Source organism: Brachycentrus maculatus, unplaced genomic scaffold (assembly GCF_059751285.1).
Source record: "Brachycentrus maculatus isolate JH-2025_06_01 unplaced genomic scaffold, ASM5975128v1 h1tg000201l, whole genome shotgun sequence".
Taxonomy (NCBI): Eukaryota; Metazoa; Arthropoda; class Insecta; order Trichoptera; family Brachycentridae; genus Brachycentrus; species Brachycentrus maculatus.
Genome location: NW_028280952.1, coordinates 704,021 through 717,251, shown reverse-complemented (window position 1 = coordinate 717,251; position 13,231 = coordinate 704,021). Strand labels below are relative to the sequence as shown.

Genomic DNA, 13,231 nt, shown 5'->3' with positions numbered 1-13,231 from the left:
ATATATATATATATATATATATATATATATATATATATATATATATATATATATATATATATATATATATATATATATATATATATATATATATATATATATATATATATATATATATATATATATATATATATATATATATATATATATATATATATATATATATATATATATATATATATATATATATATATATATATATATATATATATATATATATATATATATATATATATATATATATATATATATATATATATATATATATATATATATATATATATATATATATATATATATATATATATATATATATATATATATATATATATATATATATATATATATATATATATATATATATATATATATATATATATATATATATATATATATATATATATATATATATATATATATATATATATATATATATATATATATATATATATATATATATATATATATATATATATATATATATATATATATATATATATATATATATATATATATATATAAATATATATATATATATATATATATATATATATATATATATATATATATATAAATACACTGTTTTTATACTTGTAAGAGATAACGGATCCATATTCCTGTATGTTGACATATCAATCAATTAATGATACGGAAAAGGATTCTTTTTGATCTTAATCTGTAAAGAATGAAATAATTTAGCAGGAAAAACTTGCACTAACGAGCTTTGCAGCATATTTTCCCACTGTGTTCCAAATAACTTTGTTTATAACAATATTTTTCGATAAATGAATATTTGTATCCATTTAGTCTTTTCACATTGTATCCATCCATCTTGTACGTATTTGGAATTCCTATAGCATAGATACAATCGAGAGTAAGCATCGTGAAGTAAGAATAGCATTTGGGCTGTATCGGATGTGTCTGCCGATTGAGATGATTACGAGTATCAACACGGCACCGGCACCGCGTGGCTCGTGGCTCGTGGCTCTCTGTCACGACCTTCCGCAATGTCTGTTTGCATTCTGTAATTGGATTACTAATATTTATTATTCAGAGGTCATGTACGCGTACACACACCAACTGCCTAACACATACAACACTGTGGGTGATAACTTTCAATATGGAAATACGTATTGATATGTAAATTCACCCACACGTGCCATTCGAGTATATTAATCCCATACTGCGCGATTTTCTGTAAACAAACTCTGGCAGTAACTTTACTATCGAGAGTTTGATCGGTATGCCAACAAAGGTGAAGAAGTCTATCGAGGAGGGAATATGGAAGTCCGCGCATTCGCAGGACTTACGACCTGCCATTGGCTGGTGATCACTTTAGACTCTAACATTCACCATTTATCCATGATTGACAATCACATCACTCAAATCTCGTAACGTTGCATTTACGCTTCAACTGAAAGATCAACAGCACTTTGGCGACAAACTTCGTGTGCGATGTGTATGGTTGAAATTAGTAAGTTTTTTATTTATAGCGGAAATCCACTGTTTTATTTACAACAATGGGCAATATAAGCTGCGCAACGTAGAGTTGGGACCTTTGGTTCTTACCACATGGTAGCCTTCTTCCCTGACAAAAGTAAGCCTATCTAGTCAAAATATGGGTAACCCCTTCGGCCCATCAGAAGTAGGTTCCACGTTCGCAGGGTTGAAGTTTATTAATGAGTTCAAAGAAATGAATTCGCGTCAAACTATTGTGTCCTCTGCACATTTGAGCATGCTTACCAAAAAATACCACATCCATTTATTTGTTTTTATTTTGTCAACCATATTCCTTCTCTTCGCGACAATGCCTATTTCCTTTGCGTTCCTGAAATAGTTGTTCAACTTTCCCTTTTTGCCATGTAGTTTCTGCCCGACTGATTCCGACAACTAAAATTACACCAACCCCGACCATCGCCATCGGTCTGTAAGAAGATATTTTTACGTAGTCATAACCTGACCAATGAAGGTACTAATTTACTGTATGTAAATATTGAAATATTGTACATACAAATTTAAAGAACAATAAACAAACGAAACTGTTCCTATACTTACTTCTTCAGGCCGAAATCCACTGTTCCTAACAAGGTTTACATTTTCTTATATTTTGATAAATCTTTAAACGGGTGATTTATTTAATCGAATGCACCGCTATTTATCGCAATACAGAAAGTTTTATTTTATCAATGCGACAATCGCAGTGTTTTCTCGTTTGAAAGTTAAGTTAGTAAAGTTGTAACAGTCCGAGCAGGAATTTACCCTTGAGCTCCGATCCACTATTATTTCGATGCTTTGAACACTCACCTGGACCGCTGTACCGAATCGGGAATGCGCGACATTATTGTTCCACGGATGTCACGAAATGTCAAGGTGAAGGGCTCGATTGTTTTCACGCTCACTGTGTTATAATAATACAGGCTCAAATTTTAAAACTGCTCGCAGTCAGATGCGGTGCGAGTAGAAAAGGATTGAAAACCTAGTGATACATCCAAAACTATAATTGACGAACTGTGTAACAAATACACTGGTAGCGGGGATTATCGGGACATTTGGCGAGACGATTAGCATTTGGTTTATTGATGGACAAAACTACTTCTTACTAGTGAATGTTCCGTGGCAGAATTCCCCTCTCACCTAGTACGCTGTCTCCATATGCTATAGCAGATTCCACATACGTCTGACACCTCTCTAACGTCCTTTAATTCATATACATTACATTTCCTCTTTGGTAACACTAGATATTTATTTCAGGTAAATACCAACCACTTACTGATAAATTATAATTCTGAGTTATAGAACCTATGACAATTTTTTTTAATTTAGTCTAAAATTTAGTAAAAATAAACAGTGAACAGATTTATTATTGGCTTATGTAGTTTCTCAAATTACCGAACCAAATATATATTTATTTAAATCATGTTTTTAATTACAAAATTGACGTTGCAAACATCCGATACTGAACATATTACGGCGGCTGACAAAATATATTTTTGTAAATACTTATACCTTTTATATTATATATAATATACCTTCTTTGTAAGTATGTACTTTCGTTAAAGAGGAGACGTTTCTTATTTTATACAAATAAATAACGTATGAAAACTTTGTACATTTGAAAGAAATTGCAGTGAATCTTAATATAAGTAGGTACATATCTATTTTTATATAAAAAATAAAGAAACTTGCCTTCCTTTTATATGCTTTCCTTCCAACTGAGCATTTGTAGTAAGATTAATTTTGCGGAAAAGGCCTGTAAATACTAACGACTTTATATTTATAGCAACAAAAAAATATTTGTTTAATAATTAATACCAATTAATAACAATATTTCGAGTTTTCAAATTTTTACCACTTAGGGGTTGTTTATAGAGATTTTCATTTATATCTCGCAACATGGATGTTTATATTCAGTTTGTACTGGAAAATGTGTTTCTTTCACTTGTAATGTACGCGACTTTCCAAATTTGAGTAATATGGTTGTCTACCACGAGTAGAATAATAAATGTCAAACCAGCCAATGACAGGTCGCGGGGCATCTATAAACCGAGATTTTCATATTCTCATCTTGATAACTTCTTCATCTACGGTGAGATTTTTATTATTCGTATTTTTTAAAAAATCTTCTCCAGTAGTTCAGAACTGTTTGCGCCTCTGTTATTCTAAAAACACGCATCCGAGAAATAGCAAATTACGAAAACGCCGAGTTTAGTACGGCTGCACAAAAACTGTATTCGCTCTTCGTATAATAACGCGATTAGGGCAGGCGGGGCGGCAGGGGGAGGGGGCGACGCGGGGAGCGCGGATCGATGCCGCGTCGGCCAATGGCGTCGCTCTCCGCCCCCGCCCCGCGCGCCCCCCGCGCCGCCTCGTCATCAATCAGCCCGCGGGGGGGGGAGGGGGGGATTATTTATTGTGCGAATGCTTTATTATCATCATCATCATCATCGCGTCTATTGCACTCCCGCTGCTCCTCGTATTATTTTAATAACGATATTGCGGAGCGGGATTTGCATAATGCGTCGCAGGACAATCTCTCCGAAGCCTTTTTTAGAAAACGACTAATGCTATTATTGTTTTCTAGTAGTATGCAGTTTTACACGGTAAAAATAAATAAAAATAAAATGAAGATGGAAAGCTTTTCCTTGTATAAATATCAAATCAGACAATAGAACAACCCGTTTGGTTCATCTCCATACCCCGTTTGAGATATTTAGAGCCCGTGTAATAAGTGTTTACTTTCTTCCGAGTTGTTTGTGTGGCTGTAGGCAAGAGCCACTGTGTGTAGGTCAGATCACGTTGTGGATTCAAGGCTCGAATGCGCTATTATTGGCTTTCTCATCTGGCGACAAACTTATTGCCTAAATGCGAGGAGTGTAGCAGCGCGTTATTCTTTTATATGTGTAATATGTTCATAATATGTATTACTGTTCCACAGACGTCATGTAGTGTCCTACGATGTACGTATTTTCCGCCCTCTGTGTTGCAAATTCAAAATAGTTCGCATGAGGTGCGAATAAAAAAGGATTTATATTTGAGAGATACATTTTCATAATTATTGTCAGCTTTTTTGTTTACTTATTTTATCATACTTACGGTCGAGTGTATTAACTAAGTTCATGTGTGCACTGTAAATCTGCACTGTAAAGTTTGATTGGACGTCCTCCGTTATTGTAAATGCACTTAATAAAATATTGAATAATTATGAAATTCGGCTGTCATACCTATACTAGTTGCAGAGAACCGAAGTTAATTAGATGTTACTCTAAAAGGTGTTAGATATATAACTAACCGTCACGCCACTTTCCCGCAGGGGTAGGCAAAGAGAATAGAACGCCAGACCACCCTGTCTTACCAAACATTCTTCATCTCTTCCACGCTTATGCATCTCCTCATACATACTCGACGATTATTTCGAGTCCCCCTAACCTGTGTTAAAAATTATTTAAGAAATGTAGGTTTTATAAATAGTTGTTTAATTTACATTGATTTGACACCAAATTTTAATTAAAAAATGAATTTTCATGTTCTTAACCCATCGGCCTACCTTACATTAAGTATATTTTACATTCGCATATCAGCCGCAGTTGAAGCCACGCCCCCATCCGTGGTAATTCATATTATGAAGATACTTTAGTGTGATATCTACAAATCAGTGAAGAAAGCTTTTTGTAATGCATTATTTCTTATAATTTTTATACAAATTTATTGACGACACTCGAGCAAAGATGTCCCTGTAAGGATAGAATATATCCTTTTGATTGAAATATATCTTCTAAAATTAGTTAGAAATCAAAACTTTACATCCCAGGTATAATGTTTTATTAAGTTATTAAGTTTTCTTGTTAATTTATCACATTTCTGATCTAGACACACGATAAAATACGCGCATAATAGTTATGTGTACCATATTTATTGGTAAAACAGTAAAAGTTTTAATTTTACGAGATTATTTTTTTAACTCGGTTGAATTTGAACTCCTTTGACGCTTTTAACATGCGAGCGTTATTATTGGTCGGGCTGATTTGTACAACAAAAAAATGTATCTGTTTAGTGCTTGGTACCTTTTTCTGCATTGAAAGATTATTTTTATGTTTGTTCTCGATTTATCAGGTGCAAAATATTGGCGCCTCAGGTTCAGTAGCCTGTCTACTGTATATGTATAACCGATAGCGATATGTACATACGAGTATGTACGAACTAACGAGGGTTCAAAGGACGAACAGTTCGGTCAAGGACGCCTTCTAATGACGCTACCGAATTCTTTCCCTTTCCTCCCCTCTTATAATATCTTACAGGCTTTCATCACAAATTGATTCATTCCGCTCGAGGGACGTCTTGATTAATGGGCTTTATCGACATAAATACGACATCGATCCCAGATGGGTGTGACGTCCCTTATAGTGAGATCACGTAGTTCTACCTTTTGGAATAGTACTGGAAGAGCGGTCATCGATTTTTTTAAAGCCTCGATGCGCACGTCCGTTTTTTATACGTACCTTGCCTGCGTTAACGTTTGTTTACCTGTAATTCCACGCTGTAATTGCTTCGCTTCTGCGGTGCATTCGGTCAAAAAAGGAACACACACCCTTTGAGGTGCTTGTATCATGTATCCACGAGTAACATTCTATGTACATAATTGCAGCTAAAATGAAGCGTCACAACTCGACACGCACAATGAATATGTTCTCATTTGTAGAATCGCTACTTTCAGGAAAACCGTATTCTGTTTGGAGTTTTCTAAATTCTTTTAAGGATAATAAAATAAGAAATACATACTTTATTCCTCGTGACAGGATGGTGTTTGTTTCTCTTGTCACGAGGACAGCAAACGTCCGCTTTCCATTTGGACTGGATTCATACTGGACTGAAACACATTAAAGACGTCCGATACACTCTTCCAGTGCCAAGCTACCAGTGTACGCGTACCTACGGTACTTCGTAACGCCTGGTCGTGGCATCGATGTTAGCGCGAGTACCTAAATAGGTGTGTATGTATGTATATACATATATGTACCCAAACAAGGTGAAAGGAATATGCAAGAACATGCTCCCTGTGCAGTAAATACGACCCGTGTAGACGGACTCTCATTTCACGTCTTCGTATTCCTATATAATATTATAGGTATTTGAATTTCAGCACCGACGACTGCTGTTAGACTAATCTTAGCGTGATGTAGTCATTTTTATTTTGGCTAGCGAGTCTTAACAAATAAAACGTTCGTTAAATATGGACGTCGTTTTTCACGGTTACGGTGAAGTGTGTATAAGTAGTAAACGTTGAAGATCGAATTCGAAATTTGAAATAAGTAACCGTCTTTTCGAGAAGGTATTTAATAGTTGGATCGCCCATCACTAAATTATAAACATGTTTTTTGGGATCGGTCCGCGTAATACATCCCTTTTCTACCGTTTCCGCTACCCCTGTAACGGCCTTCGGGAGATACGAGGATACGTATTTCTTATACAGATTAACCGGAATAATATGTCTATAAAAAGTTGGTTATTTACTCGAGTGTAAGAATGTTCGCGTGTGATGTGTTGTCGGTTGTGATTTAACCTCGCGTCTCGTTGCAGAGCGGAGGGTCCCGCGTGGGAGCGCCCTACGGCGGCGCGGGCGCGGGCGGCTACCCCGGCGGGCCCCCGGGCGGCGCGCCCCCCGCTGGCCCGCAGCCCTACGCGCCCTACCCGCCGCACGCGCAGCACCACCCGCCGCACCCGCCCCACCCGCCGCACCAGCCCCACCAGCCGCACCCGCCCCACCCGCCCCACCCGCCCCACCCGCCCCACCAGAGGTACCCCGCGCCGGGGCCCCCGCCCAGGCCGCCGTACTCGCCGCATCAGGTCGCCTTTTTCGTACCTTTTTCCTTTTGAATTGACTTATTTTCAAAAATGATGTAGGAAATCGAATGTTCTGCCGGTGTTCTTTTACCCTTTATCCCCCATTCGCGGAAATTGCACGTCGCAGGAGCAACGCGAGATTAACTGGATCGTCAATAATGTAAAGTCGAGAAGACCGGAGCTGCGCTTCACATTGTAGGATTTACACCCGACATTACTCCTTCTAGGAAAGGAAATTGAAAGGAAAAGAAGGAATTGAAGATACACAAATAAGAATGGCAATAATAGTCAGGGCACACGGGGAAAGTCGATATGGTAAATGTTATTTAACAAATTTCACGTTGTTAAGGGCTGTTGTAGACTTATGTCCAAGATTCACTAATAACGTTTAAAAGCGTTACCTGTTCTTCTGAACTGGTTTACAAAGACGAGGAGTAAAAGGAATCGGAAAGGTGCAATGGTTTCATCACACGAGTCTTCTGTTATAGCAGGGGCTCCCAACCTTTTTGTACTCCAGAGCACATTCTAAAATATCTGCGGCGATAAATAAAGGGTGGCGGGCGCCACCTATTTTTAAGTACTGTCACCAATCGACTTATTTTTACTGTCTATAAGTACTGTCAGCAAAGGAACCACTCATACAATAACGCAAACATATGACCGTATTTAATAAACCCAGGCAGTAGGTTGAATAAAGTAAAATTGAAAATAAATCAAAATAATTCACATTTTTAATTAATATTAATGAAAATTTTCTATCGAATAGTGGCGGGCACATATGAATCGTTCCGCGGGCGTCATGGTGCCCGCGGGCACGGGGTTGGGAACCTCTGTGTTAAAGTATCGTTGGCCGGAGTTTGCTGTAGTTTGTAATTGCATTTTACAGGTACATATATTCCGGATTTACTGAAAAGCCAGAGATACTTGCATACGTTCGGCGATAAACACGTACAGCCCTATTTCCGCATTATTGATCCTTCCCGGAGATCTTAGTTGCAAATATTCTGTACGAGGAATCACCCCGTAGAACGAATCAAAATTCATTAGCCGGAGAATGACTGAAACCGAGCACTTAATATCAAACGTAAATACGTTTTTAGTTGTGGACGTGCTTTAGTCGGAATCAAATTAACCATGTTACCTTAATACAGAAGTAACCTGTCTTTCTGAGGAAAACTAACACAATCTACACATTCTTTTAAATGTAAATTTGTTGTTTTACGTACTGAGATGTTTTGCACGTCATTAATTTTACGTTATAGCATTACTCGTAATAAAAATAAGATTCCCTCTTAAAATAACCTTTATTGCTATAAAAAACGGAATACCACATACCGAGTAAGTTGTAAAATATTGCGACGGTGACCTAGAATCCAGTTCCAAGGAGAGCCGTCGTTAATCGATAACCAGATGTTTTTATATCCAGACGTTGAACCGTAAGAATGTTTGCGTCCCCCCCGCCCCCTCGGCGCGAGGACGGGGGGCGGGGGGGTGGCCGTGACGAACTACCATTCCCCATTCACACATTACACACGTTGTATAATATAATGTACGTACATATACACATCTTTGTGGGAAAATCCTGCACCGTCGAGGGGAGACAAGGTCATCCTGGCTGGTACCGATATCAATTGCGACGTATCGGGGGTTACTGATATCGAATGAGGCTTAATGAAATGTAGCTCCCCTTTTAAATATGTAAATGATATTTAACTTGATTAATCCTGCGCTTCGGGTACCAGTCTTAGGTTATGTTAAAAAAAAGTGAAAATATTTTGACCCCCCCCCCCTAAGAATCAAACTATGTATTTAGAAATTTTTCACTATTTAGGTGTGATTAGCAAAATTTCATGTGATTAAAAACCCTTTTCTTTTCACTTCTTCCATTTTGTTCTCCCCACCACTATAACATTTGAGTTTGTAACGGAGTATTCATTAATATAATAATATTATGTATTAATTGATCCTTGTACATACGATTATATTATTCTACCCTTCCTTCGAAGTTGTAAACCATAAAATGGATCACATTGCAAAGTATGTTTTGCCATTATGTTCATTCATATGACTGTCAATCAATTTCCTTCGAAAATTATTTTCAATGCGTCCTGAAAATATTGTCTAGAAGTAGCATAAACGCTACTAGTATATACTTTTAAAAAAATACTATTTAAATTTGTATCTATTCCTGGAAAATGTATCGATAGAAGTAATCAAGTTTACTGACGCGTACTAACTTGTCTCGGATACTAACTTGTCGGTGCCGCGTTGTTCGTGTTTGTGTGCCCTTTTGTTGAAATTACAAGTAAACGGAAGTTTAAAATGTATCGATAGAAGTAATCAAGTTTACTGACGCGTACTAACTTGTCTCGGATACTAACTTGTCGGTGCCGCGTTGTTCGTGTTTGTGTGCCCTTTTGTTGAAATTACAAGTAAACGGAAGTTTAAAATGTATCGATAGAAGTAATCAAGTTTACTGACGCGTACTAACTTGTCTCGGATACTAACTTGTCGGTGCCGCGTTGTTCGTGTTTGTGTGCCCTTTTGTTGAAATCACAAGTAAACGGAAGTTTAAAATACGTAGTATATATTACTATAGCGTTATATTTATTCGGTAAACAAAAAAACTAATTTTCATAATAAAATAATTTTGTCATTGATGCTTGACCGCTTAATTCCTCAGAAATAAATGTTAAAAGTTATCTACGCTACGCAGTTTACGCGTTACGTTTTCACTAATAATGATCAACATGTAAAATATGCCACGAAAGTGTTTGATGGTAAATCGAAAAGGCGCGTATCGAGTTATCGTAAATCGGAAGTGATTTGGAATTATGCGTAACACATTATTACTTGGCGGACATCGCGAGTGTTAGTAAGATCGTTTCACTTGTTCAAGTAGCGAAAGTTCCTAACCGTAAATAGACATTACGACTCGCAGCTTCTTTACAAGTATGTACAGTCGCAGTCGGCGAGTCTCAGTGTGTACCGTGAGGTCGTGCACCTACTCTATCCCTCGCGTATCTTTACGTAACCCCACGAGCTGGGGTTATGGGGGTGTCCTACATAATAATAATGCACGTCTGAAGCGAGTCTACATTCCATAATACAGGTACTTCGATGTCGGGGTGACATCTCGTAAACTTTTTACTTCGGAGGTTTCCCTTTCATTACGCTTTTACGAGTATATTTATTTATTCGAACCTTTTTATACAATAAGTAAATACACCGGCGTTCTTATTATATCTTCCGAGTAAACTCAAACCGTCGAGTATTGTGTGTTCCTTTTATCGTAATTTAATATTTCGCATTCATTTTACCGATTTCAACGTACTTGTCACTATCCGTGCAATATCTAATCATCGCCACTTTTACTATATATCCCCAAATTACAACAGCGACAAAGTCGGTTATTGAGCTTAGTTTTGATTAGTACGACCCGAAGCCTTGCCCCGCGGTGTTGCATTGTCCCAGTATATTTGATAGGAAAACTCCTCTCGTCCTATACCCGCGAGTCGACAACGACGGATCTGCAGTAATACTGTATTACGAATTCGAGCACTCATCACTTGTACGGCTGCCCGATTGCATCGTTGCCGTAAAATAAACTATACGGTACCATCCGTTTAACTCGCGCGACCTTTCCCTCGCAGTAGGTGCACGTGCCGCCTAATTTCCATACCCGGGGCCTGTTCGTTTTCGATTTCGCTTCGGGTGAAAAAAATCCTCCACCAAACAAAACGGCGGACCCCATTCTTCACCCCCCTCACCAGCCCCACCCCACCACCACCCCCGACCGCGCCCGCCTTCTCTCAAACCCGTCAGCTGAGTGAAAATGAAAGTAAACACACAACTCGGTCAAAGGGTGCACGATGCAGGCTCGGCGGGTAGGTGGGTAGGCGGGTACTGGGTACTGGGTAGGTGCGCTAGGCTATAGCGCGCTATACTGCAGCGGAGATGACAGCGTGATATTCCCACGGCTCCCATTGATAAACTGCGTAGCCTACTGCACGATGCCGTGTACATGTGCCTTATCCACCGAACGTGGCACATACCACGGCTAGTACATACCATATACGGATACACTCACGGCTCCTTGTTGAATAACAGAATTTATTTTTATTTCGTTAAATCTTCAATTCAAGTCTTAAAACTCATTATAACTATGAATCCAAATGCAATCATATGTAAATTTGTACAAAACAAACGCTAGTTCAATATATATATATATTTTTTAAAGTAGCGATAATATTAGTCATTTGAATAATATTCAATATAATGGGTAATTTTAGCTTATCCACAGTTAGACTGTCGGCTACACTGACACGGGTACGGGTGATCACGACAATATTATTTTCTCACTCCCACGCCGACTCAATTGGAGATCTTCTATCAGAATAAAATGGGACAGCAACATTTTCACACCTCCACTAAAACTGCCGTAAATTACTTTCTAAACAATATAATAATTATGTATAATAGCGTTTGTATGTATTTATGTATTCAGTATTCACGATCGCGTGTTTATACTTCTACATATGTGTTTTTATTACTTCATCAAAGACAAGAAGTGTATTTTTTTATGAATGAAATCGACCTTTGTTTACATAACGCACGCTTTTATCATCTAAATAGTGATTTGTATATTAGATTAGCGGAGTAGGTGATTACTGATGACATCTGTCGGCATTTTATTATGCCACATGGTCGTGTTTGGTTTGTACAGACTAATGTGTAATACATTCCTACACACATACACACATTAGCCCATTTAAAATATGGACGTGTATTATCTCCAAGGTGACGGAAGAGCATTTCGGGCTTGATTTGCGACTGTCGCGATGTATCGACGCCGTAAGCGCCGGAGTAGGTAATAAATAATCTACCGTCGATATCTAGTTGATTTACGGCAGGGGTTCTGCGAATATGTGTTACGGGTATATCGCGCTTTTGTGTACTCTCTCCCTGTTTATCGAGTGCGCATTCAGTAAACCATGATCGCTAAATTCTCAACTGATGTCGATAAAGGATTGCGGAAAATAGATATTGTTTACCAAAAAACGTCTCTGAACAATTCATAGTCCGAAATCGAATCGAGCGATGACTCCTCGCGAAGAAGTCTCAACTAAATTTGGTTTTTGTCTTAACATAAATGACGTATTTTAACATAATTGAGCGTATTTGAAATTCCAGATGGAGCAGGGCCCCAGTCCGCAGCCGAGTCCCGGGGGCGCGCCCTCCAGTCCTGGCCACGCGCCCTCCGCCTCTCCACAGCCCCCGCATTCTCCACATCAGGTAACGTCGCCAAATAATCTACTAGGCACGTACAGGGGTCCCGCGAAATATTAAGCACTGCCGAGAGGGGTTTCCTCGAGAGGGGTTAACTCGGTCACGAAGTTGTGCACAAAAGATGCTAGTCGCTGAGCACTGGCCACTCTTACTTTCGCTCACAAACTTGTGTTGATAAAAAAACTGCAATCAACCATCATAGGCTGATCAAGTGATCACTTTACACACGTGCAACATTTACCATTCTACCACACCACTCTAATTTTTGGAACTCCTAGATATATGATCAATCTCATGACACAGTAGGTACCTGTGAATGCTTACGAGTTTCTCTATTCTCGCGAGTAGAATAATACATACACCCTTTCTTCAGGACTTTCAATACACCAGCATGCAAACAACATGCTGCAACCCACTATATAAAAAACACTAACATAGCACTACCACCGCTTACGCAAAATACTAATCACAAGCATTATTAGTCTTCCCGAAGACCAACATGCACTTGATTCATAGGCTAACATAACCAACAATTTCTCAAATGTCTGACCACAAAATTTATCTTTCAAACATTAATATTGATAATATTATATTATCCCCCGTT

General features: G+C 38.0%; 1 protein-coding gene across 1 annotated transcript in view; it reads left to right on the top strand.

Annotated features, from left to right (window-relative positions):
• osa (trithorax group protein osa) overlaps positions 1–13,231 on the top strand; it is a 124,782-nt gene that overhangs the window by 31,147 nt on the left and 80,404 nt on the right. Inside the window, 2 exon segments of the mRNA XM_088263571.1 lie at positions 7,075–7,341; positions 12,532–12,633. Of these exon segments, the coding sequence (XP_088119697.1) occupies positions 7,075–7,341; positions 12,532–12,633 (369 nt within the window).